The sequence below is a fragment of the Aaosphaeria arxii genome (genome assembly GCF_010015735.1).
Source record: "Aaosphaeria arxii CBS 175.79 unplaced genomic scaffold BU24scaffold_1, whole genome shotgun sequence".
In the NCBI taxonomy this organism is placed as follows: Eukaryota; Fungi; Ascomycota; class Dothideomycetes; order Pleosporales; genus Aaosphaeria; species Aaosphaeria arxii.
Window position 1 is genome coordinate 516,600 of NW_022983474.1, and position 26,160 is coordinate 542,759.

General features: G+C 49.8%; 11 protein-coding genes across 11 annotated transcripts; 6 read left to right on the forward strand and 5 right to left on the reverse strand.

Moving 5' to 3' along the window:
* Positions 1-205: 205 nt before the first annotated feature.
* Positions 206-6,282, reverse strand: BU24DRAFT_339098 (uncharacterized protein; the record flags this gene model as incomplete). Its single annotated transcript, XM_033523164.1, has 3 exons — positions 206-268; positions 370-5,776; positions 5,837-6,282. The coding sequence occupies 3 exons, from the start codon at positions 6,280-6,282 to the stop codon at positions 206-208; spliced, it is 5,916 nt and encodes a 1,971-aa protein (XP_033388882.1).
* A 1,614-nt stretch (positions 6,283-7,896) lies between these two features.
* BU24DRAFT_403648 (DNA replication complex GINS protein PSF3) lies at positions 7,897-8,657 on the forward strand (the record flags this gene model as incomplete). The annotated part of the gene is made up of 4 exons (XM_033525589.1): positions 7,897-8,069; positions 8,173-8,362; positions 8,419-8,527; positions 8,590-8,657. The coding sequence occupies 4 exons, from the start codon at positions 7,897-7,899 to the stop codon at positions 8,655-8,657; spliced, it is 540 nt and encodes a 179-aa protein (XP_033388883.1).
* Positions 8,590-10,835, reverse strand: BU24DRAFT_416220 (uncharacterized protein; the record flags this gene model as incomplete). Its single annotated transcript, XM_033526397.1, has 2 exons — positions 10,595-10,835; positions 8,590-10,420 (listed from the first exon to the last, which is right to left on the reverse strand). Coding segments are annotated over exons 1-2 (1,567 nt in total), but the record flags the coding sequence as incomplete, so codon positions are not given.
* Positions 10,836-10,987: 152 nt separating this feature from the next.
* Positions 10,988-12,723, forward strand: BU24DRAFT_416221 (Undecaprenyl diphosphate synthase). Its single transcript, XM_033526398.1, has 3 exons — positions 10,988-11,596; positions 11,651-11,910; positions 11,962-12,723. The coding sequence occupies exons 1-3, from the start codon at positions 11,372-11,374 to the stop codon at positions 12,554-12,556; spliced, it is 1,080 nt and encodes a 359-aa protein (XP_033388885.1). The 5' UTR covers positions 10,988-11,371; the 3' UTR covers positions 12,557-12,723.
* Positions 12,724-12,900: 177 nt separating this feature from the next.
* Positions 12,901-14,612, forward strand: BU24DRAFT_416222 (uncharacterized protein). The gene is made up of 2 exons (XM_033526399.1): positions 12,901-14,020; positions 14,077-14,612. Exons 1-2 carry the CDS (start codon positions 13,153-13,155, stop codon positions 14,175-14,177), a joined length of 969 nt encoding a protein of 322 aa, XP_033388886.1. The 5' UTR covers positions 12,901-13,152; the 3' UTR covers positions 14,178-14,612.
* BU24DRAFT_438095 (glycosyltransferase family 25 protein) lies at positions 14,599-15,899 on the forward strand (the record flags this gene model as incomplete). Its single annotated transcript, XM_033530239.1, has 3 exons — positions 14,599-14,775; positions 14,828-15,039; positions 15,089-15,899. 3 exons carry the CDS (start codon positions 14,599-14,601, stop codon positions 15,897-15,899), a joined length of 1,200 nt encoding a protein of 399 aa, XP_033388887.1.
* Positions 15,900-16,136: 237 nt separating this feature from the next.
* BU24DRAFT_456615 (uncharacterized protein) lies at positions 16,137-18,038 on the forward strand (the record flags this gene model as incomplete). The annotated part of the gene is made up of 5 exons (XM_033531460.1): positions 16,137-16,206; positions 16,259-16,356; positions 16,411-16,685; positions 16,736-17,555; positions 17,607-18,038. 5 exons carry the CDS (start codon positions 16,137-16,139, stop codon positions 18,036-18,038), a joined length of 1,695 nt encoding a protein of 564 aa, XP_033388888.1.
* A 389-nt stretch (positions 18,039-18,427) lies between these two features.
* On the reverse strand, positions 18,428-19,495 carry BU24DRAFT_403653 (uncharacterized protein; the record flags this gene model as incomplete). The annotated part of the gene is made up of 3 exons (XM_033525590.1): positions 18,428-19,149; positions 19,248-19,388; positions 19,471-19,495. 3 exons carry the CDS (start codon positions 19,493-19,495, stop codon positions 18,428-18,430), a joined length of 888 nt encoding a protein of 295 aa, XP_033388889.1.
* A 1,072-nt stretch (positions 19,496-20,567) lies between these two features.
* Positions 20,568-21,946, reverse strand: BU24DRAFT_416224 (ras-domain-containing protein). The gene is made up of 3 exons (XM_033526400.1): positions 21,749-21,946; positions 21,631-21,694; positions 20,568-21,536 (listed from the first exon to the last, which is right to left on the reverse strand). The coding sequence occupies exons 1-3, from the start codon at positions 21,827-21,829 to the stop codon at positions 20,944-20,946; spliced, it is 738 nt and encodes a 245-aa protein (XP_033388890.1). The 5' UTR covers positions 21,830-21,946; the 3' UTR covers positions 20,568-20,943.
* Positions 21,947-23,010: 1,064 nt separating this feature from the next.
* BU24DRAFT_2868 (uncharacterized protein) lies at positions 23,011-23,795 on the reverse strand. The gene is made up of 3 exons (XM_033522776.1): positions 23,575-23,795; positions 23,215-23,520; positions 23,011-23,128 (listed from the first exon to the last, which is right to left on the reverse strand). The coding sequence occupies exons 1-2, from the start codon at positions 23,739-23,741 to the stop codon at positions 23,235-23,237; spliced, it is 453 nt and encodes a 150-aa protein (XP_033388891.1). The 5' UTR covers positions 23,742-23,795; the 3' UTR covers positions 23,011-23,128; positions 23,215-23,234.
* Positions 23,796-23,911: 116 nt separating this feature from the next.
* BU24DRAFT_416225 (amidase) lies at positions 23,912-26,154 on the forward strand. The gene is made up of 3 exons (XM_033526401.1): positions 23,912-24,593; positions 24,646-25,502; positions 25,551-26,154. The coding sequence occupies exons 1-3, from the start codon at positions 24,021-24,023 to the stop codon at positions 25,900-25,902; spliced, it is 1,782 nt and encodes a 593-aa protein (XP_033388892.1). The 5' UTR covers positions 23,912-24,020; the 3' UTR covers positions 25,903-26,154.
* Positions 26,155-26,160: the final 6 nt, after the last annotated feature.

The following is a 26,160-nucleotide window of genomic DNA, read 5'->3' on the forward strand; positions in this document are numbered from 1 at the left end:
TTCTTCATCGTTTATTTATATCTATAATACAATTCTTGCTGTCTGACTTTCTCAACTCTCCAGTCTCAACTCAAGAAATGCAAAAGCTTTCTTCTTTTGTGTGTCGTTCGCATCTAATAAAAAAAAAGACGAACAAACGGAGGAACTCTATTCCTCCAATGCTAACCTCATTTCGCGATAGGTGGATTTTGTCGTTTTTTTAAGCTTAAGCAAAATAGCTCTTCCAAAGCACGCCCTCGAGATCCTCAAGTTGCTCCGTCTCAAAAGCCTAGAATCACAAACAGTTAGTTTCTTATTTCTTCTTTCCCTTGCTTTGAAAGGGTGCTCGGTGGGGCATAGGAATAAGGATAGGAATAGGAGAGAACTTACCTTGACGTCAGCATGCCAAGTATCCTGCCTCGTCTTCTTGAAGTCCGCGAGGATGCTCTTGACGCTCTTGCCCACCATGCCGGGGTCGCTCGCGGCCTTGCGGGCCAGGGTGGCGAGGACGTCGGGCAGCCATGCGGGCGGGGGGCTCATGTAGGGGAAGGCTTGGATGAGGCTGCCGAGGCCGAGGACGGCGGCGTGGCGCGTGAGGATGAGTTTGTTGTGGTCCGGTGTCGGGGTGCCCGGGTTGCGGCGCTTGGGGAGCGGGTTCTTCGCGAGCATCTGCGTGAATTGCGACTTGAGGGATTCGACCATGGAGTCGCGGAGCGCGACGGGCGAGCAGCGGATCATGCCGGAGAGGGTGGTCGCGGCGCCCATGCGCACTTCGAGTTGGAGGTCGCCCAACATGGCGGAGACACAGTCGAAGAGCTGGCGCTGCTGCTCTTCGGACATGAGGAAGAGGCGCCGGAAGTAGATGACTTGGATGTTGATGAGGATGCGGAGACGCTGGTGCCAGGATGTCGCGTTGCGGCCGATGCGGATGAGAGCTGCGATGAAGCCCGCATCTTCGCCTTGTCGGTGGGGAATGTTGGGGAGATGGCGGAAGACGTGGTACGCAAGAGATTGAAGCTCAGGGTCTTCCTTGATGTCCATCATGTGTAGCAGCTGCTCCATGAAGACATCTGGGAAGAACTTGACGAGCTGAATGCACTCGTAGGATGTGAGTGTTGAGTCAAGCCAAAGAAGCACCGTCTTGCCTCCCGATGTGTATGATGATGGTGTTTGTTGACCTGGTGTACGCTCATGTCGCCATTTCTCCAACCTCTCGAAGACTTCTGTGATTGTTGCCGAGTATTCCTCATCAGGTTCATAAGGCTTCAGACCCAGCGATGACGCACCTTTCTGGGCAGACATAAGCGTCTTCACGTCCTTATACGACTCGTGATATCTAGTACGATAAATACTGGCAATTGTCTGACCCATAGCTTCACGCACACCCTTGTAAGGGTGGTCAAGATGCTTCATAAAGTCTTCCAGGATGGGTTTCTCCAGTCGGAAGTGCCAGCCAATGTCGCTGATGCACTGTTGGAGCAGGTGAATCTTCGAGGACTCTTTGAAGGCAGCGTTGGAATCCATGTCCAAGCGGAAGCTTGAAAGCCAATCCACAAGGGGCCAGTTTCGCCTAGGGTCTTTGGATTGTAGAACGACGTGGAGGAACGTAGTCCAATAGGATGAGTTCTCGGGCGTGAGTCCATCTTGGAAGATACCGCGGACGATGGGGAATGCGTATTCCCATACTTCTTGACGCTGCTCAGCTGGAAGATCTGGTGCAGTCGACAACAGAGCTCCCATGATCTCAGAGGTGGCTCGATGTTGATGTTTATCACTTCCATCGCCGTAGACAGACTGTGTCAGATCCTTGATATCCTCAAAGTTCGCTTCAGTGAGACCGCTGAAGAGCAACTCGAATGCATGCGTGAGCATCATGGCGCTCGACATCCGGAATCTGTCCGCACTAGAGTCGCGTGGTTCCTGTTTAAGATATGCAAAATATGTCGAAAACCAATGTCGATCAAGGAGCTTGCCAATTCTTGCACGGACTCGGTTCTCAACATCATCGTAGCTCAACGGCGGCGCGTTCGGAAGATAACCCGGCATGGTCTTGTTCCAAACCAACCATCCGGGATAATCAAAGTCGACATAGTATTTGGCCTCGGGCTTCGCAAAGGTAGCCAGGTGCTCTTCGGTCCAGCCAGGCTGATCGGACTTCGTAGGAACAGTGATCTTGTCGGGAAGGTCTTCGTCACCAAGCAAATAGCGCTCATAGTTGTGGCCGGTGATTGCGCGCGTCTGGATGACAGAAAACAGTCCAATCAGTGCTCCGGCGTGAAGACTGCGAAGATTGGGATGAGAGTCGATTGTACCCATGGTCACGAGATCGATCATCTCTTCGGACGCAATGGTCTCGTACCGCATAGTGAGGTTTACGATAATGGCAGCAGTCCTGCTCACCTTCTTCCAGTGAGCTGTTTTGCAGGTCTCGACCAGCTCGAGGGAAAGATTAGACTTCTTCTCTTCTATCCGTCCTCTCTTTCTCTTAATGTAACTGCGTCGTTTTTCAACCTTCTGTTGAACTGCTTCTTGCTGGTCCGTCCCGATGGCGAAAGCAATGGACTCAACAATGTCTTTGTCGAGTATAACCATCCTTTCCAGCGCCTTGCCCATGTCCATGACTTGGAAAGTAGCGTTGGAAGCGAGCTTCTGCACAGAAGGCTTGTCCGCGCCTGTGACTTCGATGAACGCCTTAATTAGGGTAGGCGTGAATCGCCAATCTCGACTTATGGTCTTCGCAAGACTACCGAAAAGCAATGAGAACATTGCACCCTTAATGCGTGGGTAGTTGTTCTCAGCAACAGCTTTAGTCAACGCCTCGAGCAAAGGTGGGATGACAAGCGGGCGTGCTCCTAGTATGCATTTAACAGCAGATTCGCTGGCACTTTGCGACGTGCGACGAATTTCCGTGTACAGAGAAACGCTCGACTCAGCAAGATCCAAGAGCAACTGCTTATCGAGATCTGTCTTCGGGCGAGGATTGGCGTTGTGTCGAAGACGCTGTAGGTGGTATACATTGGCACGACCGACCAATAGGGGGCGAGGATATTCCTTTCTCAATCCACTGAACTTGAAAGGAAGCTCATTTGTTTCGAGGAGCCTGGTGACTCTGTCTAGCACGTGAGCAGAGCGCTCAATACCGACGTCAATGAACCAGCAACGGTAGGCATTGTATAGAGAGTTGAAACAGAGAACGTCGTCTTCTTGCTTGGTAGTCATGAAGTGGTGCACCTGGTGCAACACCTCGCCTATGCGATGGCGAAGATCGTGAATCAGCTTGTAATTGTCATCATCACGCTTGAGCGGGTAGCCGGCTTCGTATTGGAACGTAGGTTTGACCTCTTCGTCCTCCGCCTCTCCGAGCCCTGCATCGTCGTCGATGCCTTCGGTATCCATAGCATCGGGATCGGACCCATTGTCAGATTCAGCAGGCGCCTTATCGTCTTTCGCTTGATCATGACGTGGGTCGAATAGCACGGAAATACCAGAGATGAGAAGCCTTAACAAGACAAGGTTCCTTGAAAGCTCGTCGGACCAGTCCTTTCCGGTACCATCACGCTTGATGGGCGGATCCGGCCCAGTGAGGGCTTGAAGCTGATTGATAGCACTCTTGGACTGAGACTCAAACAGTCGGACCGCAAAGTCAATCTCTTCAGGGGATGGCTTGTGCCATTTCACAGTCAATTTCTTGGGATCGACTATCCTTCCCCAAGAGTTCGCAGTGAGACCCTGTTGGAGCTCTTCGGGCTCGTAGATCGAGTAATCGATCGTGTAAGTCACTGTCAGATTGAGCAGAAGATGGTGAATGTAGTTGGACACATGGACGGTAGGTGTTCCTCGACACTTTTGCTGCATGTACTCTGCAATCTCGAACAGCTCCTCCTTGTACGCCAGGACGGCATCACCGACGTGGACGACGCACATACTGAGGAGGGCGATGTTCCACACCAAGGCTCGGTCGCGAGGGAGGACTTCGGACCCTGTTGTTCGAGATGAACCAGCACCATTGTCATCAATCTCGGTGCGAATGCCAGCGAGAAGATTGGGTAGCAAGCGCTTCAGTGCTCGCTCTGGGTTGATCTTGACCAATGCATTACATATGAATGCCATGGCATCACGTGCTTGATGAATGACATGATTTGTGATGAAGTTGGCAATCTTGTCCAACGCAATGTCAAACAGATCAGGGGAAAGTGCGGACAGGAGGGGAGTGAATGCGGCTGGCAAAGTGTTGACTATGCTCTCCTCGGGAGATCCACTACGAACTCGCGAGGCATCTGGCAGATTTTCCAACAAAGTGAAGACTCGACCTAAGAAAGAGTGAAGGAATTCGGCCAAGCCAGTCGTTGACGATCGCAAGATCATCTCCTCATCGTGGTCACTTAATTCCTTTGCATAGTCGATCTCGATGTTGCTGCCAGCAGCCTCGAGACGTTCCACCTGTTCCGTGATCCACCCCACGGCGATTCCGGTGTCAGTGTCCATTTCTTCCATCGGGGTCGCCGTACCATCTCTGGCTGCGCCCTCCGTGACACGTCTATTCTCCTTTGTGAGATCGTGGAAGGGTACAGTGTAACAGACGCCTTGGATGTAGGACAGGGTATGCAGCGTCTTCTCCAAATCATTGGCATCGATACCAGGGAGTGCAAGGCCTAGCACCGATGTAACATGACACCGGAAGCCCTTCGTGCGTGCCATGATTTTCGAGAGCATCTGTAGTGCCCGGATGGATGAGATTGTACGATGGACCTCAACAAGACCCTGCATAGCGGGGTAGATTCGCTGCAAAGCGCCTGGTAGGATCAGATTGGGCTCGAGGTAGGCCAGAATCTGGAGTGAAGAAAGTGAATAGTTCACCATCGTTGCACTCTTGGCAAAAATGCCCATGAAGATGACTTCCCGAAGACACAGCACGAATCGTCGCTTGAGGGCATCGTTTAGTTTGCGATCTTCTGGAACCTCCATCTCTCCGCTACGCTCGCGGTTCCAACGCATGACGAAGAAGTCAGAGAGGAAGAATACGAGTTGCGAGAGGGACTTGGTCCAGCTGCCTGAGTTGGAGGGGTGGAAGAAAGTTTCGACCGCTTGGATCAAGCCCTCGAGCTTGCTCAAAACGGAATCCGGGTGCTCCAAGCATGCTGGAGACATGGACATGACGATCCACCTTGCAATCTGATGTGCGATCGGGTGCTTCCGCGTGTCTCGATCTAACATGATGGCCAAGCCAGCGCCCAAATCCACAGATTGTGCGTACGGCGAAGTTGCTTGTCCGACAGGGATCTCAAGCAATCTAAGAATGGCTGTAAAGATCTGTGATGATTGCTCCCCTGTGAAAATACCATGCTGCGAGTATGCAATGTGTTTTGCGCCCAATGAGTCGCGGGCGAGTCGTGACAAAACATCGATGAAATGCACATCGAGCAGCTTCGATCGATTGACTAGAGACCACATGTGGAAGAACGTAGGTAGGTACTCCTGTGGCAGTAGGTCGGGCCTACCCTCAGGTGGAGAATTCGTAGGGAGCAACAGGTTAAGCAGGCCCACTACGACAAACGCACCCTCAGAGAACGATGTACTATAATATGGCAGAAGCTCCTCGAAGAGCTTCGGTATGTCCTGTGGATCGAAGTAAAGCTGTGCGAACGTGCACATCTTCGTCAATGTGCGAATGTTGCGCTTCACATTCGGTGGGTGGGAGCCTCCCGATTCCGAAGGCAGAACGAAAAGCTTGAGCTCGCGGAACAGAGGTCGCCAATCAAGGACCAGGTCCTTTCCGGGACGCAGATAGTGCTTCCGCCTGTTGATAACAATGTCAGCCTGCTCAGGAGTAAGCTATCGTGAGAGAACCGTTGCTTACTTTGTCAACACCATAAACATGCTCGCAAAACGCTCAGCGACTAGATAGTCGAGGCCTGGAGCGAGCGCGAGCTCATAGTACAACTGTATCAGCTTCACCCTTGTGCTGCGCGGCAGATCGAACTTGAGTGACAGCCATCCCCGAATCTCCCGCGTCCAATGTACAGCGCCGGGCGCAAAGTCACCAGCCGAGACGGCGATATAGAGATGCTTCAGACATGTATCCAAGTTCTCCAATCTCTCGCTCTGCTCCTCGGTATCATACGGAAGGTACTCGAAGTAGGGGAAGGTTCGCGGGCGACTGCGGGCTTTGTCGATGTCTATGCCGTTGACGCCGCCATTCGGCTGGCGCCAGTCGCCTCCAGGAGAGGTTGCGCGGGAGTTATCAGGGCCGGTTCCGACATCGAGGGCGCTCATGAGATGCGGTATACGGTCGCTGGCGGCCATGATGAAGAAGGTAGTTGTAGCTCGGGGGAGCGTGTGAAACGCTGCTACAGGGTGGGCAGAGGGAGTTGAGGCGGGGCGTGCTCATCAAAGAACAGGTAGCAACGGGCGCCTGCGCGGTTGAGGGATAGGAATTGTGGGACTGTATGTTGATCAGCAGCTATGTAAGGATGGATAACGGAAGAGCAGAAGCAGCAGTAGCAGCATGGGTAAAATGCACAATGCAGAAGCGATTGTTAGGAGCAACGACCCCGGTGAATGGGTGTGCGTTTGCGAATGTGCTGTGTGCGTGACATACATACAGTAACAGGAGCCCTGGCTAGGTGCTCGCGGGGATTACCGTGAGCTAGCAACTGAAACTCTCAAGTGCGATCTATGATGTAGAGGCGAGATGGGGTGAGGGAGGGCGAGGGTGATAAGGTGTTGGGGTAGTGGTTGTAGTAGAAGAGGAGGTGGTGGTGGTGGTGATGATGATGGTGATGGTGACTAGCAGTAGTAGTGGTGGTAGTCGTAGCTGGGGCAGTTCATGTAGGTTACCGATTGACGCAAGTCCAAGTCCATAGGGCAGGTAAGTCGCTAACACTAACAGACAGTCAGTCAACCAGTCAGTCAGTGGCACGAAACTCCCCTCCAGTAATACCTGGGAGATCTCTAATACGAGACGAGACGAGGTCATCTCGTCCCAACTAACAGCAGGAAGGGGAAGCTATGACGGTCTTCGGCTGGTCCGGGCACTTCCTCTAACCGCTTGCTAGGCAACTTACTAAATCCCCCTCCAAACACATGCATTTACACGTTCATACACGTCCAAATACACACACGTACAACCAGCAAGACCTTCCAATAAAAAGAGATAGAATTGGCAAACTTACAGGGAAGAAGGAGATCGAAGAAGCTTATCCCGAGCAAACGCGACACAAAGGAGAACAAGTCAATCGAAACATTGGAGGCCACGCGACCTGTGTTCTTATACTAAAATCCCATCTAACGGAGATCCGCTCAAGGCATCTCAGGCATTGCGCGTCCGTTGGGGGAGAAGAAAAAAACAAGGCGCCTGTTTTGCTTGATAGGTAGACTAGGTGGGCAGGCAGATCGCATCTTACACAATCCAACAGCAAAACAAACCAGGTACGTAGATAACTGTGCTGTACATACATACATACGGACAGTATTGTTGTATTGTTTTGTATGTGCTTCGCCGCAAACGCACCTGCACGCCTTTTCCTTCGCATGTCCTTCTCTCCGTTTCTATCTTTATGTACATACACGCATGTCTACATCCATTCATCTGGGACCCTGTTCACCGACCATGAGAGAACTGCACATACATACTTTCGTTTAAACCCCCTCGGCCTTCTCCTGCATCTCGCGCTGCATTGCTTGCTGCTGTGGCACACACACACAACCCCCCTCTTCCCATCCACGCTCTCGCCCTTAGGTAGGTCGCCGAGAGAACCCTCGAGGTTGTTTTTGTCCGACGTGACTTCACGTGGGTTTGTAATATCTGGTTGGGTTTTCTGGCGGCTTCTGCGGGAATATCGTCGGTCCTTTATCTATGCTTACTTTTTCTTTCTATTTACTTCTTTTGCCACTGACGGGAGGTCGCAGTCAGACCGAATGGGGTCGTATTACGATGTCGACGCGATCCTGACCGACGCGCAAAAGGTCCCGTGTACCTTCGAGCTTACAGTCCCCGGTCTGGGCTACGTCGAGGGTAACATGTCCGGCGACATGAAGCAGGGCTCGAAAGTCGAGCTGCCGCTTTGGCTTGGGGAGATGCTGGCATTGAGGTAAGTGAGGAGGGCGAATTTTGCAACATTCATCAATCGTTGGTGATCTTCATGATGGAGAGAAAAATGAGTTTATATGATTCTTATTCGGAAATTGTTATAGCCAAAGCTTGAATACGTCCTCCCTCGTCACCCTGGATCCCCCAGCTGCTCTCGCACCCCGCGTGTTAAACGCGTTGAAGGCTGATCCGAGAACGGTCGATCTGCGGGCCCTTGCACCACACTTCTACAACCTCGGAGCGCGGATATTAGAGCTTTTCGAGGAAGAAGAAATGGTCGAAATCTTGAGCGAGGTGAGTACATCAGTTCCAGCTACCGACATAGAGTTCGAGATAGTGACAAAGCGCAGACGTTCAAGGCCAGAGCCGCTGTTATCGCTGATCAAGCTCACAACCCACGTGGGGCACTGGGCGAGGGTGCTGATTTCATGCGAGGACTTGATGAGAACGAACGCAAGTGTGAGTCTTCATGATGATATCAGTTGCCGAATGAGCATCGCGCTGATACTCCCGCTATGCAGTGTTTCGAGATGCGCACGAAAGCGCCAAAGCAGTCCGAACGTGGATGACAGAGCCCAAGACTAAATGAGCCACCTCGTAAGAAAGGAAGTATGCTGAACGAACAAGTCAAGTCATATAATCCTTTCAAGGGACACATGCCCGCGGGACCAGGCGTAAGTCAGCCTAGAGTGCTGCAACCACCTATTGCAAATCTACAGCAAACATGTAGAAATAGGACAGTCACGAAGAACACACGAGACGCAACCACGACGTAAATGAACAAACAAAAAACGAGGTAGTTTGAGTACACTACCTTTATTACCCATAGTTCACCTGAACATAGACAAATAAATGCAACTCCTGAACACCTTGCTATACAAATGCGATACGAGTTAGTATATGCTGCTGCGGAGATATCAATCATCTCATTGTTCCGCCGAGATTGCTGTTCTGCAGGATCATCATCAGTTGATCGGGTGGGTATCCAAGAAAGACGGGTCCGTTGAAGACCAACTGTGGTATCATTTTAGGGGACGAATCGCTCTCATGCTTCGGTTGGTCATTCAAAGGCGGCCGTTCAGGGGGCGGGCTAGATGTAGTTTCATGCGCTGGGATATCAATGGGCTCAGGTTCGGGGGGAACTCTTGGATCAGTGGCATCTGCCATCGGTGTGCTTGTATGGTTGGCATCGACGGCGTGGGGCATGCCGGACATCATTCCCATTGCTCGGTGATCAAAGGGGCATTTCGACGGCTTGGGGTTCTCTGTCTGCACAGCAGCGGGCATTGAAGATGGTGGAGGGATAGAGTCAATCGGAAGGGCAGGCGACGCGGTTGGAGCAGATCCAACGGATGAAGAGCTCTCTGCGTTGGTGTACTTCGCTGGAATGGAGATGCCCCACGGTCGGCTTGGGGATTCTCCGACTCGTACTTCCTTCATAGGTCGATCGAAGTGAGCAGTCCGTGCTTCTCCAGGGGCACTCTCTGGCGATTTAGACTCTGCCTCTTCTGGCGTAAGGTTTTGCAAGCTAGCAGAAACTGCCTTCGCCCACTTCTGGACCTTATGTTCCGTGTGAGCTTCGGTTTCGGGCTCCTCGTCTTCTTCCGGCTCTGGTGGTAGATATTCTTGATGCTTTTGACCGAGGCCTTGAATCATGCTGACCATGTTTCCGTACTTTCTATCCAGCTGCTGTATGCTTTCGGTGTTGCTCTGGAATCGTTTGATGCAAACTTCATGGCTTCTCGGGATCTCATGTTTGTGGTTCTCGAAGTACTTCGCAACCTCTTCTGGCGCATGCTGGTCCAAGAAGCGAATTGGACACACCGCCGCTGACCCATCTACAGAGGCAGTAGGCGATGCTTGGTGGTCGTTTCCACATATCTCGGCTCGTATAGGATCCGTGAACGAGGGCCGTTTCGAGCGTCGGCCCGAAAAGCTCATTCGCGAAGTGGAACTTCGAGGTGTTGCGAGTGGACTTTGTCTGCCACTCCGCGCTGCAAATGGACACCCAAGCTTACTGGGTGTTCCTGTTGTGGTGAAGTCCTTTTCGAGAGAAGAAATATCTGATTGTATACGCAGCGGCGGCCGCTGTTTGCCATCGGCGGATGGACCGTTCCATATCTTCACTCCATCATTCGCAGTGGTACTCCGCAGCTTCACCGCAGCATTTTCAGCTTGACGAATGAGTGATGCCCGACCTCGCCCTTCAATGTCATCACTTTGTGCAAGCTGTTCCACCCAATCGACCTGCGAGCGGGGTAGCTCGGCACCGGCGCGCTCGAGGTCCTGGAGGAACACAAGGTGGTCTTGCGAAAGGGTTGAAGGTGTGTGACGCTTCAGGCTGTCAAGGTACTGTTCGCCGTTAGTTGCGAACGAAGTATTGAGGTGTAGAGATAGAAAGGTGAAATGGGAAGGATCAGAAAATGGTATGAAAATTTCTCCAACACCGCAATGCGGCTGTCAGGTCTAGAGCTAAATGTATTCATCACGATAGGGGTATATGTAAAAAAACTCATCTCGACTTACCTGTTGCTTTGCCCATGACAGCTTGTTCTCCAGCTGTCGCTGCTGGTCAAACAGCAGTTGGTATTCTGCACTTAGAGAGACGAAACCCTCCAACAGTTGCTCAGCCAGCTGTACAACTGTATCCTGTCCTTTGTCCCCCATGAAATGTAGAGGATGGCCGTACAAAGGCCAAGACTCGGAGAAGTTGGGATGAAAAGGACTGGAAGAGCCTGGGAAAAACAATCAAGTAAGTGAGAAGAAGAAAGATCCAAGTTTAAGAATGGAACGTAGCAAGGGTTCGGCCCTCGAGCCTTGGCGATGCCGAATCTCCGATTCTACCACGTGACGAATTTGGGCATCGTCCTCCGGATCGACATGATTGCTGGCTTGCATATCTGCATCTCTAATAGGAATGATGTATTGAATATTCAAAAACCTATCATATCAACTAGTTCTCGACTATTATCGAGTGTCATACAATACATCGCGAGATGTGGCCTCTCAAGGAAGTCGAGGCGTCCCGAAGAGCGCCCGAGCGTGAACTTGGTGAATTATCTTTCTTGGTTGGCGCGTCCCGAGGTCACAGTAAACAGCTCCGCCCCAGCATTGCCAGGGCTGACGTACCCTAAATCGCCATTGATCGATATTCTTATAATCGAGATGCCGCGCAACCCGTGATTCTACTACTGTTCATTACCTTGTTTTTCTACGTACCTGCCATCAATTGGGACTCCCTAGACCTTCTCCACTACTGCGAAGACATCTCCCCACCACATCAACAAACTTCTACAGCACGACATGACCGACTCATTGCATAATTCGAGAATCCGAAAATGGTTCGCCTCTTCTCCTCCAGTCGCCTGGGGAATTCGACAGCTGCGAGAGCTCCTCATCGGTGCCCTCAAGCAGGGGCCAATTCCTCAACATGTAGCTTTCGTCATGGATGGAAATAGGAGATTCGCGAGGAATCATCACATTGAGACGGTGGAAGGCCACAGCTTGGGATTCGAAGCACTTGCTAGAGTATGTGTTACACGATGTTCCTCTTCCACGCCTAAGACTAATCTCTGGGTCTAGATCCTCGAAGTATGTTACAAAACGGGTGTCAAAGTCGTGACCATCTACGCATTCAGTATCGAGAATTTCAAACGATCGAAACGTGAGGTGGATGCTCTCATGCATATGGCAAAAGTAAAACTAGAGCAGCTCTCAGAGCATGGAGCTCTTCTTGACCGTTATGGGGCGTCGATTCGAGTCCTGGGCAACCGTGACCTGGTGAAGCCAGACGTGTTGCAGGCTATAGACAAGGCAGTTTCCCTGACGGCCCACAACAAAAGGTGTGTTCATTTATGGCTAGATATGGCTTGCAAACACTGACTGTGATCTAGGGCGATTTTGAACGTGTGTTTTCCTTACACCTCGAGGGACGAAATCGCATCGGCGGTCAGGCACACTGTCGAATCGTACAGTGTCCCGTTAAGTTCCATGCAATCACCATCCAAGCGTTCGTTCTCGGAGACACATATAACACAACATATTCGTCAGCAAATGCTCAATACAGTACCGGAGGATGTCGAACCAACATCGCGTTCAACCTCTCCGGCTGAATCCAAAGACCTGAACTCGGCGAATGACGCTAACTCTACTGCGACTTCGTCTACAGCTGCAACTTCGGTTGAAAAGGACGGATCCATAACATCAGGTCGGAATTTCTTGGATCCGGAAACGATCACCGCGGAGACATTGAATGACAATATGCTCACTGCCGGTGCTCCACCTCTAGATCTACTGGTTCGAACTTCTGGCGTGATGAGGCTGAGTGACTTTATGCTTTGGCAAGCTCACGAGAAGACATCGATCGTTTTCTTGGATTGCATGTGGCCTGAATTCGACCTCTGGCATTTCCTACCAGTCCTTGTTGAGTGGCAATGGCAGAGGAAGAAGCTTCAAGAGGAGGATCGCAGCTGGAACAAGACAGACTGAGCTGTACGATGGATTACTCCCAGTAACAGAAAAGATTGAGAAGTATAATATATGCAAGTTAAGGCTGTTTTCCTTGCACGGATACCCATTGGCGCATGGCGAGCATGGCGAGCATTTATAGACAGGTAGCGTTCAAACTCATATAATTGCATAAGGCTTTATCGTCGAGCGTTCTGGATATGTGACAGACATCTAACTGGTCGGGGATGTCTGACCGGTAGCTACCTGCATCAAGCCGGGGTGCTCATTGTGCTATCATGGCGTGTACTACGTTCGAGCGGGCAGTCATCTGATTTGCTAGCGCTTATCCTGAACAAGACAGCATCTACCCGTGGGTGAATCGAAGCTATTACTCTCCGGGCTTACCTAGCAGCCGGTAACTCAGGATGTCGCTATCAGCAAGTGCTTTATTAGGCTTGTGAGGGACTCTGAGCTGACTTTTCAAATCCTGCGACCACATCCGACACACAAATCCCCCTTCCTCGACGTTTCTGCTACTATTGATCTCTGTTCCGACGCTTTCAGCTTCACTCTTTTGTCCTGTATCAGCGAGTAGGGATATACATCTGTCTACCAGACTACTCTCTTAAGCAATCATGGCAGCTCATCTCCTCACGCTTCCGCTGGAGCTTCGGGAAATGATCTATGAAGCATTGTTCTCATCATTCACGGTTTCCCATGGATTTGGCCGTCGCACTGATGATCATCGCACTGCGCTACTGCGAACCTGCCGACAGATAAATCAAGAAGCTTGGCGGTTTCTTCCCTTGAATATCAAGTTCCATTTTTTCGGGACTGAGTCGATGTTGGAAACTCTGCTCGACGCCAATCAATCCGTCATCACAAGAATACGTCATATCCGCATCAAAGCATTTCCCTTCCCGCTTTATGCCACAGGCCGAGCAGACTACTATCCAACCTACTTCTTCCACAATGCATTGGCGTTGCTGCCCGGCTTGAATCTTGAGCGTCTTGTCGTTGAAGACAGCTTCCACGGACATGGCCTGGTCGAGGGTTGGCGAGATGTCGTTACTTACTTCGACATCGAAGGGCTAATAAAGTGTGATGGATGGAAAGAGCTCGAGTACATCACGCCAAATCCAGACTTTATAACCTCGGGCTACGACCATCGACGCAAGAGGGTCGCTCAGCCAGAGAATTGGGATTCCTTACTCAAGGAAAGAGATGGTGATACATCGGGAGCTGAAGTTCGAATGTTCATTACTGTGGTACCGAAACCATCCGAAGGTGCAAAGGGCAAGCAGATTCCGAGGCCCTGGGCTGCCAGGCCAGGCCAGGAAGTCGCGGAGAATTGGCGGTTATCGACTCCAGAGCAGGAGCTTAAAGGCGAAGTCAGTATAGTTGCTCGACGGGGTAGGAGGGCCCATTATGTACAAACGGGTCTTTCAGAGAATATGTCGTGGAGAGACCTGAAATACAGGGAGCGAGGTTTTATTCGAAAAGGTAAGACGACGACCTTATTGCAATACTGTTTTTCGCGCGCTGATCAATTATTCAAGATTGGCAACCTTATTCCAACGACATGGCAGATGCCGTTTCGTGGGTGTATGGAGGATGGGGCAGGCGGATGCATCTCGCGGATAGAGCACTTAACAGTTAAGAGATGCCACAAAGGACTTATAAGTCAACACGCGCCAGGACGGCAGCATCGGAACTTTTTATTACCCGCCGAGCTCTTGTCCCAATCTTGGGCTGTCCATTCTCCTGTCATCTGGATGTTATTAAGTGGCACAATGCCTTACGGCCTTGGGTGGTGTTTTGGGTATATGTGTATTGTATTTACCCCACACGTGCGTCAGACTGGGCGCAATGGGATTTCATTTAGCCTGCAATATGCAAGTACTTTGTACCTATGTGATCGACGAGACACGCATTCCAAGATCCCGGATTTGCGTTTTGCAATGTCAGCTGTCATCTGCCAGAGTGTTATTCCTCACAGTTCAAAGATGACATGTCGGTACTTATGGCATTGACGATCCGCAGCTTGGTTTCAATGTCCTGATGGACGGTCAGGAATCAGCATGCCTTCACAGAGCCACGGACGGATATGGCTGGTGGGAGTAGTGTGCCTTTTTCTCGTTCTTCTGGTGCTGAAGTATCAATTCATTCCTAGTCCTCGCGATGGGTATTCTTTCACGAGGCAGTACATTCATTCAAAACAGACACTCCAGGATGGGATAGCAAACGATACATTGGGTGTAAGTCGGTAGTTCCGAGACATTTGGATCTCATCATTAACGCAAAATACAGTTCGAGAAGATATTTGCTATCAACGCACCATGGAGAACAGACCGTAAAGACTCGATCTCACTAGCTGCATCTTACAGCGGCATTTCTCTAGACTGGATAGATGGAGTTCGGGCAGAGGACATCTTGCTTAAGGCATATCCACCTGGTAACCACCAAGATATGTCGGAAGGTAATCGAGGAAGTTGGAGGGCACACATGAACGCAATTCGAGAGTATGGCCACTTCGATTTCTGATGTATAGAACTATCTAAGCAAGCTTAGGGTCATCCAGCAGAATCTCACAACGGCACTTATCTTTGAAGATGATGTCGATTGGGACTTTCGAATCCGATCTCAGCTATCAGACTTCAGTCACGCGGCTCGTAAACTCCAAGACATACTCTCTCAATCCGAACACGACTCTTCCAAGCCTCCACCTTCCTCAGAAGCGTTATCTCAGAACGAGCAGGCCAAACTCTCCACTCTTCTCCTCCCACCGATATCAAAACTCAGCACTTCCCATCAAGAACCCTATGGCCTCGACTGGGACATCCTCTGGCTGGGGCACTGCGGTGCAAAGCTCCCTCCCTCTTCTCCCAATTCTCCAAACCGAATCATGCTCAGCGACGATCCTACCGTTCCCGAACCCCAGTACCTGAAGCCCATGTCCTACGCCCCTCTCGATGCAATCGGCACCCTCTATTCTCCCCACAGCCGCCTCGTCCACCGCGCAAACGAAACCTTATGCACCATAGCCTACGCCGTAACTCAATCCGGCGCCCGCAAGATCCTATACGAATTCGGCGTCAGGGAAATGACGAAAGGGTACGACTTCGCTCTCTCGGATTACTGTAACGGTTTGACGCGAGGCGCGACCAAGGAGACCATGCCGATGTGCGTAACGGTGCAACCGCCGATTTTCAGCCATCACTTTGCGGAGAAGGGAGGTAGTGATATCATGAAGGTCGGTCAGGGAGGGAAGGTTCCCGAGGGGACGCGGTATGTCAAGTGGAGTGTTAGGATGAATCTTGAGAGGTTGGTGAAGGGAGAGGAAGGTATCGTGGAGCAGTGGCCTGACACTGTTGATAGGTGAGGAGACGGTGAAGGACCGAGGCATGATAGATTTTCATTTACGAACAGGTACCATAGAATTGCCAGTATCAATTGAGAGAGTTTACGTGATCTTAGTACGTTCTTTGCCATTGGTGAGTGGTATGTCGTTTGTGCAGAATTTAGGGAAGGAGCGTCCAAAAGACCTCACAAGACATTTCAAATTCTGATTCCACCTCATCCCTCCTTCACCTCACTCACGACCTATTCATCTGCCGCCATGTCGGATCAGATAGGTATGCCTGTCTCGGAGGCTGAAGGGGCGATCGTGGGATTATCAAATGCTCAGAGTTCGTTCCCATCAACTAGCCTGTCACCGCAGATAGTCATTGACATCCACAGCTTCGGTATCCACGATGCTCGCCACACAGGACACGGGATACAATCCTGCTCACCTACCGCATCTGTCCAATGAGTTGAAGATGATGATACTGTCCCAAGTACGCCCCCACTTCATCTGATAGCCTGCCAAAATGCTAATTCGGCTTGCCCAGCTCAGTCAAAAGGACTTGCTCCTGGGTGTTGCACAAACTTGCAAGGGACTGCAGGAGATCTGCTACTTCCTTGGGTACAAGAAGGTCAATATCCAGTCTGGATCATCGACTCTGCTGTGGGGAGACGTAAACTGGGCGGCTCATTCAGGCATGGCACACATTCGTCATATCGAAATGCACTTGACTCGTCGCACGAATCCATTTTTAGCAGCTGCCGACGACATCATATTGAGGGGCTTCGTGGAGTCTCTCCCAGTCAATCTGCTTACTTTCCGGTAGGAGAGGAAGTCTTGTTTAGAAGAAAGCGCCTGACTTTGCCTCATAGGCTCCGATCATCAAACCATGCCCCTCAAGGGATCTCTGCCCCTTCATTAAGAAGTTTGTCGCGAACACAAAGTCGCTTACAAGTTCTTGAGTTTCCAATCTTCAACTATGGAACTGGAGAGTCTGATTTCGATCGAATAATGACCACATGCGAGCTTCCCGAGTTAGAGCGTCTGGCCTTGACCACTTGCTCATTCCGCTCTGTGCTTAATCTTTGGGGATCATCAATCATTAGATTGCCAAAACTGCAGGAACTACACATAACTATCTCATCAGTATGCCAACACAGCTCCGTTTTCTGGCATGGGCCTGGATTGAACATCGGAAAGCTTTCATCGATGAGCCCACTGATCACTCGGCTCACCATGCACGGCTTGAAGCTCAATTGCCGTCTACGCCAGAAGCTTCCCTCTGTTCGCGTTGTTCAATTCATCGAATGTGTCGAAATTGAGGCGCTCTTCTCCCACAAGCATAGCTGCCTGTTTCCCAACTTAACAGCGCTTATGATCAGGTCCGTTCAGGTCATCTCCGTCATCCCCCAGCATCTATGCACGATATCCCAATTGAAGGAGTTATACCTTGACCTCCCAGGAGTTTACAGTTCATTCCTCGAACATTTCAACAACGGTGCCAGTTCCTTGGAGTTACTTGTTTGGGGCCCGGCTGTGCATCGAATAGGAGCTGACAGAGTTCCTTTGCAATTGTACGATTGGATCCCCTGTTGTCCTAGGATAGCTTTCCTTGGGGTGGCTCTTCCGCACCCCCATGTCTTGTGGAATTCCAATATTCCCGGCGATATGCAACTCAATTCAGAAGCGCTAGTAAGATGCGTGTCATATTACGACTAGCTGTGTAGCTAACTCGCAGAGCAGAAGTCAATTAGGGATGCAGCATCGCTAGAGGCCTTGTTCTGTCTATGCCATCTCGATGCAGGGACATACAACTATGATCGTCAGAATCCAATGCATGCTGATTTGGAGGGATGGTTTCGTGGTGAATGCCTCATATTCAACGCCGCACTTGGTGGAGATTACTGCATTACACCCTCACTGCAATTCTTCACAAGCACTCATTTGGTCATGGAGCCTGCCTACTCTAAAAAGGTGCTTCCATGGCCATTTTTGCAAAACCAGACAAAGAAAATTATTGCTTTCAAACCAAGTCTGTTTACCATCAAGGGAACAGAATGGAAAACTCTTTTCTTACAAAAGTATTCAGCGCGAAACCTGTTTTTCCTGGAAGATTTTGCAGATGCTATGATTCAGAAGAGTGTCGCGTACCAGATCCAGGATTTGCCAAGGTGAGATACCTCAGGGTTTATCGAACAATCTCAGGATTCGGAACGACTAGAGTCATGCTATTCTAGGCATTAGTGAGCTATTACAAATTATAGGTATGGTACAAGATAGTTCTCAGTAGTTATACGCAATTCATTTCGTCGTAAGTGTCTCACGGGCCTTGCATTCCGCTAAACCTTCGACCAAATCCCATTAGAGTCTGTACTGTAATTACTGGTTTTGGTACATGACTGATGGCTTTCGGACACATCTTCATCCTGCGGCCTCTGCCTCTCAGATCCTTTCTTTCAAGTCGCTACCGTCGTGTAAAGCGTAAGTACTCAGCATTTATTCTTCGTCTTGGACAAAGAATGCAGGTTTGCTATCTAGGAGCTCGCTGTTGACCTAGTAGTCGATCATGGTACATATTTGGGCGGCGGCGCATCGTATGTTGGCACAGCGTCCGTTGACTGCCGTCTCGGGTTGTTTACTGCTGGGTCCAAAGTAGCAATCTGCCCAGGTCCGGTTCCAACCAACGGTGCATCCCTCGTGTATGCAGTCCCAGGAGATGGTCCCTGTTGTCTCATTGCTGCTGCAGCGTTCTGCAATCCCGCGGCTGCGGCCTCTGCATCCTGTTCCGGCTTCGTTTTCGATCTGTTCTTCGCCGGCCCGCAACAGCATGCCTTGCAACAGCAGAAGAAAAGGATAACAGTGGCGACAAGAACGATAGGAACAACAATCGCAGCAACCTTCCCTCCACTGAGTGAATTCCCACCACCCCCACCACTACTCGCCGACGAAGTCGATGTGCTCCCCGACAGTCTCCCACTCGTCCTCGTCGAAGTCCACTCTGCACTCTTCACCAACGTCACTGTCTGCGCATCGTGGATTTCGTAATTAAACGCATTCGTCGTCGCGTTCTGCCCCTTGAACCGCCGCTCGATCATGTAGATTTTCACCACCTTCTCGTAGGGTTTCCCCGGGATCGGAACGGCCTTGTAGTCGAATCCATATTCGGTGAAGCTGGTGGTCCGGTTCCCCGTGTTCTCGCGGAGGAAGAGAAAGGCCGAGGAGAGGTCGTCTTGTATGGCGACTTTGGATTCGTTTTCTGTGTCGAAGTATTCTATGGGCCAGAACCCTGCGCGCGAGGAGAGTATGTTAGTACTTGTATGTCACAAGAACATAATTTTGGCATTCCATCGTTGTGTTGGGGCTAATAAGGGAATGGGTTCGCACATCTAACTTCACTTGCAGGTGTGCATATTCTGGAGCCGTTGGGCGGCCAGCAGAAACTTGTGTTGGCGGCTGCTTGACAGTCGTGGATCTGTTGGAGTATGGTCGCGTTCGGATACAGGTCCAGTGGTGTGTCACAGGTCGCTGTGGCATGGTTAGTCTCGGTTTCACAGATTGTATGGAAATCTCAATAGCTGTCGTCGGAAAGCTTTAACTAGGTACTCACCATTTGTGTAGCCTCTCGTAGACATGATTACAGTCTTGTGTTCATTCCCCGGCTTGGATTCTTCCAGACTTGAAAAGAATTCCTTCTGTCAAAACGTGACGAATTCAGAATCCTTAATGTTCAAAACAGTATTCAAAAAATTCCTTTTCACGAAATCCAGGAACGAAGCGGTATGAGGTATGTAAGTATGTATGTACATCAAAACCCTCCCAAACCTGACGCGACCGAACACCACATCATATACCCCATCACCAAACCCACCCATCATTATCATCCCGAGTACCCGTTCGTATACCCAAGCCCTGCCAAACCCTTGCCATTGACACAAATCTCCATTCAAGGCCTACGGTGAACAAGACACACCCAGTCAGACCCCTCCGCCTCGCCTAATCTAACCGCAATGGGTTTGCGGTCAAACAGCCCACGTGCGGGAGATCTCCAACCGCATTTGGCACCATTTTGCGCGCCTCTCTTATGCTGCGGCCGTGCGAGTCTGCGATCCTACAAGACTCATGGACATCCTACCGGGGTTTTGTTTTCCCGTGTGCATACACAATCCGGATTGGTTGTTTAGTTAGTCGATATGCAGGCACTTGGGTTATGAGAGATCGGGTTAGCGATGCGCTGTCGATAGACATGAAAGGTACACAGCCTCGACGCCCAGAGATTGGAAGCTGTTGTGGCAGGGTCAAGTACAAGTTAACTACCGGTATTCACTGTAGACAAGCAGCCTTGTAGTCGATGTGTGGCGGTGACACTGATCCGGTATCATGGGATTGTTAGGCTCCCTTACCTTTCCTATATGCCTATCTACCTAGATGTGTCATGTGGATAATGTAGGCATTGGTGCATAGGAGTGGTTTTTGCACTCTTGATAATCAGAGTTATCTATACGGCAAGTCTTGCCAAGGGAGGGTCTGCTGTTTCGCTTACCCTTGCTGCTTTTGGTCGTGTTCTAGAGGGAGGCTGTGAGTACATGATAACTATGGGGCATGAGGATTGGGTACGGAAAGAAAATATAAGTGAAATGGGGTGCTGGTGAGATATTGGGGGAGCGAAGTACTTATCGTAGTGAGGGTTGATGTCACAGCACATAATGACAGTGTCCGATTCGTTGATTTGTTATATAAGGACAACTAGTCTTCCTCCACATCCACGATCGAATGATAAGACTTATAGGAAGCATCGGCAATAGATAATCCCAAAGCATATGATTACACCCGGAACCTTCGTCACAATATCAATAAAGGGAATGTTTCAACAAGAATGCACACAATGTGCTCTCACGATATAAATACTCGTTACCACGTGTTGGGGTGTCTCTTGGAACAAAGGAGTCGCAAAATAAGAAAACCTCGCTTTCATGAAGCAAATAAATACCAACCCCACTCCATCTGTGTCTATCCTCTTCCTCTCCGCTCTTATGTCTCACACTTCCAACCCGTATACCTTCCACTCGACTTTCCAAACGGATCAGCACGCACATCCTTCCTTTGCGCCTTCTGGCCTCGCGCTTCCTAGATTCACTCGTGCATCCTCTTGCCTGCCAAGATTTGTCTGGCCTCCAACTCCCCTCGGTCCTTTCAGGCTCGTCTCTGGAATGGCATTCGCGATAGCTGTGAAAACCTCTGCAACGTTCTGTCCCGTCTTCGCACTGGTTTCAAAGAACAGCAAGCCCTCCTCATCCGCATAGCCCTTCGCCGTCTTCGTAGGCACACGTCTCGCATCAGTGCTCTCCTCCTCTTCCTCGGGGTTCTCGCCCTCCGCTGCGGGAACTGCATCCGCATCATTTACATCGGCGCTGTCGTTTTCCGTGGCCAAATCGTACTTGTTTCCAACAAGCGCGATGACAATGCCGGGCGATGCTTGGCGGTGAAGCTCGGCGACCCAGTGTTGTGCTTTTGTGAGAGAAGAGGGCTTGGTTATATCGTATACGACCAGTGCGGCTTGGGCGTTGCGGTAGTACATTGGTGCGAGAGATGCGAAACGCTCTTGGCCGGCGGTATCCCAGATCTCAAACTTGATGGTGCGGGATGGGAGGTTGCATTTCTGGGTCAAAAAGGCGGCTACATGATTGACATGTTAGCTTTCGACCATGTGTGATTGAGCTGAAAGATCACAAAAGTGACCTGGAGACAGTCGTGAATGGTATAGACGTACCGCCTATCGTAGGCTCCTTGTTCTCTTGGAAATCGTTGTTCACAAAGCGCATAACAAGAGAAGACTGCTTGAAGCATTAGCAATTTGGAAAGACCCCAGCATATAGAGGTTATCCCACCTTTCCGACTGCGGCCTCTCCTAAAAGAACAAGCTTGACGCTGCTGCTCGGCTTTGGTTGTGAAGCTCCCGAATCCGCCATGGTGAAGGGGTGTGTAGGTGTCGCGGAAGTTTAGGGATATACTGGAGAACCGCCGACTATGGGAATTATTTTGGGATTGATAGAGCTGGAGTCCAGGAAGGCGGAGCGCGTAATGATGTGGTTAACGAGAGAGGTGTTGTGGTCGATAGTCAGGCAGCGGGTTTGAAGTCGATGCATAGAGGTTGATGACGATTGGGGCGCGAATTAGACCACGTGATACCACACTAAGCCTTATTAAGATGCCGATGTAAGGTTGTGGGCCCGAGCTTGCTATTGTGAGGTAGCCAGGTAGCTTACGTCTATCATACTAATATACCGTACCTGTCCATGATCCCATATCGTGCTCATGTTTTTAGAACTGCGAGAATGTTCTCAACCCTCGTATGTGAATCTGGGCGCGAGTACACGCCCCCAACGATCCTCCAAAATCATCCCACGAAACCAGCACTGAAATTTAGCCTTGCCCTGTAGGTCAGAGGCCATGTTCGTTATTCTGAATGTTGGCATGAGAAGTAATTGAGTTAGATCACTATTCTAGCTGCGATAATGAACCCATCGTTTTAAAGCATGTTTCCCCTTCAATTTTTGATCTCATGCAAGAATTCAAAGCAGAGTTCCGTAATAATATTCGTCTCCAAATCCACGTGGATGACAACGAAAAGGAAAACGTGCTTGTGTATGAATATTCTAAGAGTGATTTGCTTTCTTTGGTAGAAAATACCTAGCCCTCCCAGTAAGTGCAAGAAAAACAATCCTAAAAGAGGTCGGACTGGCATTGAATGATATTCATGCCTCTCTGCTGACCGATCCTGGACTAGACTTGAAGCCTAATAATGTCTTTCCTGACTGGTAAGTGAACGAAAATGATCAGTTTCACCTGGAAAAGGTGGTATTGGGTGATATGGATTGTGCTTTGAAATTGCATATTTATCGAATATTTCTCTGCTTATTTCTGACTGCCGTCGTCGTCTCCAACAACAGCAACTATCTTGGTGACAAACATACGTGATAGCTTGTCAAGATACATTGGAAAGGGGTAGTGGTTATCGTTAGACTCTATAGGCTCTTCGCTTTGTATAGACGCCTCTATAGTAGGAAGCATCACAGGCAAACCTGCAATCGGTGGACAGGTAGCATAGATAGATATTAGCCACTGTTAATGGATCTCTAGAGCATTTGACAATATATAATGCATTTTCAAAGACTAATAGCATGTGGTCCTTTAAATATACCTCCAAGGATTGAGAGCTCTTTAGGCCACAGGAAAGTTCTTGTACGACCCCAAAGACCGTTCGATATCTGAGCCAATGTTATCACACACTTTCTCAAGTTTCACACAACTGGGTTCTATTCGAATTGTTTCCATAGCAGGGAATACTACGTACCGTCTTGCATTCTCATACAACTAGCCGCCGAGATCTTTGTCGTCCAGCTCAGCAAGAATGCGTACTTCAGATCCTTCTGCAGAAGTTGGGCTGTTCTTTGCAATACTGGTTTCGCCAATCTTGATGAAGGCTTTCCAAGGCTGAAACTTGGCTTGCGGCTGAGCTGACTTTGGTGGGCTGGTGTGAGATGGTATTTCAAAGATCTGATGAATTGTGTTGACTCGTTCGGCCCTCCAAGATGGGCAGACCTCGTCTAGATATATGTAATGTGGCAGTACGACCCGACTACAGTGTCTCCATATTTGACTGGTTCAATTAGCAGCGAGATACATGTTTATGATTACAATATGGTGTGCATACTGTCGTGGGTGTGACAGTGTTGTACGGAGGGTTGGCACGTCGGGCTGGCCACCTGCTAACTTCAAGTACGTTCTATACCAAAAGTGTCTATTTAAGAGTGTATTATAGCCAGTAAACAATCTCTCAAGTCCTTGCAACAAAACTTGCGAAGGCACTGCTGTGGACATAAAATACTAGCAGGGGGCCAGCCCAACGTGCCAACTCTCTGTAGCAATGTGATGGACACACCGGTCGGGGCAAATGATACTTTGCATCTTTTAGGGTTTTGTGGGGCCCCGTGCTTCTTTCTACAAACAGGCTACCCGCAGTACTTCACACTCTTACTTGCTTCCATACTCGGTGGCGAGACAGCAATGCCAGCCGCGTTTCGAATCACTAAAATATTCGTCATCGCCCTAGCTTCTTTCCTATACCGATTCTTCTCTTTTTCCAACCCAACTTTGACCATGTCCGCCACCAAAAATCACTTTGATCTGCCCAGGCTCCGTACTGCAAGCCTCGAAGAGCTAGCTACAGGCCTAGATAATCAGCGGTTCACTTCTGTCCAGCTGGTGGCAGCATACAAACGTCGTATCAGCGAAGTGAACGATGAATTCAATGCTGTCCTAGAGATCAATCCTGATGCAGAGAAGATTGCAGCAAGTCTGGATAATGAACGTCGCGATGGAAAATTACGCGGGCCTCTGCATGGAATCCCAATCCTCTTGAAAGACAACATCTTCACCGACGACCAAACATCGACCTCTGCTGGATCCTACGCCTTGCTAGGATCTCGGCCAGTTCGAGAAGCTACTGTCGCGACCAAGTTACGCGAGTCTGGGGCGATTTTACTCGGGAAAGTTAACCTATCCGAGTGGGCAAACTTCCGTTCTGGGCCAAACAATGGGAGCAATGGTTGGAGTGCACGCGGTAGACAAACATACGGAGCCTTTTATCCAGGCAGCGACCCTGACGGAAGTAGCTCTGGATCTGCAATCAGCTCGATCCTCGGACTTACCTTTGCCGCAATCGGCACTGAGGTATCTACCATGTCACGCTTTGTGCTTTCGACCATCAACTGACGGATAGCAGACTGACGGCAGCATTGTCTCTCCGGCTCAAAGAAGTAGCGTTGTTGGAATGGCTCCAACCATTGGGCTTGTAGCCCGAGACGGCATAATACCCCTCTCTAATCGTCAGGATACGGTCGGTCCATTGGCACGCACTGTAAAGTCTGTTGCATACGTACTCACAGCTATCTCTGGAAAGAGCCCATACGACAATGCTACCAGTTCCATACCATTTGATCACATACCTAATTACGCAGATGCATGCCAAGGCACACGGTTGGACGGTTTGCGCATCGGTGTTCCCCGGGATGCAATCGCGGAGACTGATGGCATTGTCATGAAGAAGTTCGATAAGGCGCTGAGCTTGCTTAAGTCAAGAGGAGTAACGATCGTGGATAATGTACTCTTTGCCTCGGCCAAAGAGTGGGATGCATGGGATAGTGCCGAAAAGCGGGCCTGCCTGCAGGCTGAGTTCAAACACTCCATCGAAAAGTGGTTGAGAGAACTCGTTGAAAATCCCAACAACATCAATAGTTTGAGTGACCTTGTCAACTTCACTAAGTCTGAACCAAAAGAGTGCTACCCAGAACGTGATATCCAGCGTTGGGAATGGCTTCAAGAAGGACCGGAATACAATTCGGACGCATACAAAAAAGCACTGGAGAAGATGCTGCGTCTTTCTGGAAAAGAAGGCATCATTGGGGCTATTGAGGAGCATAAACTGGACCTAATTGTTCATCCAACGAACATCGACCCTCCAACTACCTTTGCCGCCCGGGTGGGATTACCAGCAATTACAGTTCCCCTTGGATTCTACCCAGACGATACTGAACCTACTTGCCACCGTGGGAAAATCATCGACGTAGCTCCAAATGTTCCGTGAGTAGCTATAATTGTTCGCAGTAAAACTCTTACTAATCGATATAGATTCGGGATCACCTTCACTGGGAAGCCGTTCACTGAGGAATTATTATTTCGCGTGGCTCATGTGTACGAATCTGTTTCCAGCGTGCGAGAAGAGATAAAACCTTTTAGAATGCCCGAAACAGAGCTACGAGATGTGATTTCTGCAGCAGAACAACGAACTATGTTATCCGGGAAGGATCGCCTGACCCTTAAAAACATTCATGCCTGCAGGCTGAGTTCAACCACTCCATCGAGAAGTGGGCCGAGTTATTCTCACTCGTCTCCGTTATCTACAAGGATAGCTACTCCTCTGCCCATCAGCCCAAGTTGTCATGGACTAGAGCCTAGGGGATATTTCTTAGATGAGATCTAGTGTTATAACTGTAGTAATGCGCTGTAGTTACAACAATAAATCCGGGGTATTGCTGAGCAACCCTCCTGGACACTCTTAGATTGGATTAGTGCATGAGCAGCAGTAGGTTCTAACACGGACTGACAGAGGTTGATACTATATTACAACCTTAGTCTATAAATAGTCTTACTCTGCACCAGTGCCTTTTTGTGTATTGCCTTAGCCTCTTCGTACTTTCCTGCCTAAATAGCAATCTTGCTTCTTACAAATTAGACCTTA

What these genes read in the sequence shown, in the direction of transcription:
- BU24DRAFT_416225 (XM_033526401.1), top strand. Translation starts at nt 24,021, where the DNA reads ATGTCCGCCACCAAAAATCACTTTGATCTGCCCAGGCTCCGTACTGCA. An exon ending in TTGCCGCAATCGGCACTGAG is followed by an intron (nt 24,594 to 24,645) that starts GTATCTACCATG and finishes GACGGATAGCAG; the next exon opens with ACTGACGGCAGCATTGTCTC. An exon ending in GACGTAGCTCCAAATGTTCC is followed by an intron (nt 25,503 to 25,550) that starts GTGAGTAGCTAT and finishes TAATCGATATAG; the next exon opens with ATTCGGGATCACCTTCACTG.
- BU24DRAFT_416222 (XM_033526399.1), top strand. Translation starts at nt 13,153, where the DNA reads ATGGCAGCTCATCTCCTCACGCTTCCGCTGGAGCTTCGGGAAATGATC. An exon ending in GCGAGGTTTTATTCGAAAAG is followed by an intron (nt 14,021 to 14,076) that starts GTAAGACGACGA and finishes CAATTATTCAAG; the next exon opens with ATTGGCAACCTTATTCCAAC.
- BU24DRAFT_416224 (XM_033526400.1), bottom strand. Translation starts at nt 21,829, where the DNA reads ATGGCGGATTCGGGAGCTTCACAACCAAAGCCGAGCAGCAGCGTCAAG. An exon ending in GAGAGGCCGCAGTCGGAAAG is followed by an intron (nt 21,695 to 21,748) that starts GTGGGATAACCT and finishes TGCTTCAAGCAG; the next exon opens with TCTTCTCTTGTTATGCGCTT. An exon ending in CAAGGAGCCTACGATAGGCG is followed by an intron (nt 21,537 to 21,630) that starts GTACGTCTATAC and finishes TCAATCATGTAG; the next exon opens with CCGCCTTTTTGACCCAGAAA.
- BU24DRAFT_2868 (XM_033522776.1), bottom strand. Translation starts at nt 23,741, where the DNA reads ATGTCCACAGCAGTGCCTTCGCAAGTTTTGTTGCAAGGACTTGAGAGA. An exon ending in ACACTGTCACACCCACGACA is followed by an intron (nt 23,521 to 23,574) that starts GTATGCACACCA and finishes TAATTGAACCAG; the next exon opens with TCAAATATGGAGACACTGTA.
- BU24DRAFT_416221 (XM_033526398.1), top strand. Translation starts at nt 11,372, where the DNA reads ATGACCGACTCATTGCATAATTCGAGAATCCGAAAATGGTTCGCCTCT. An exon ending in GATTCGAAGCACTTGCTAGA is followed by an intron (nt 11,597 to 11,650) that starts GTATGTGTTACA and finishes CTCTGGGTCTAG; the next exon opens with ATCCTCGAAGTATGTTACAA. An exon ending in CTGACGGCCCACAACAAAAG is followed by an intron (nt 11,911 to 11,961) that starts GTGTGTTCATTT and finishes ACTGTGATCTAG; the next exon opens with GGCGATTTTGAACGTGTGTT.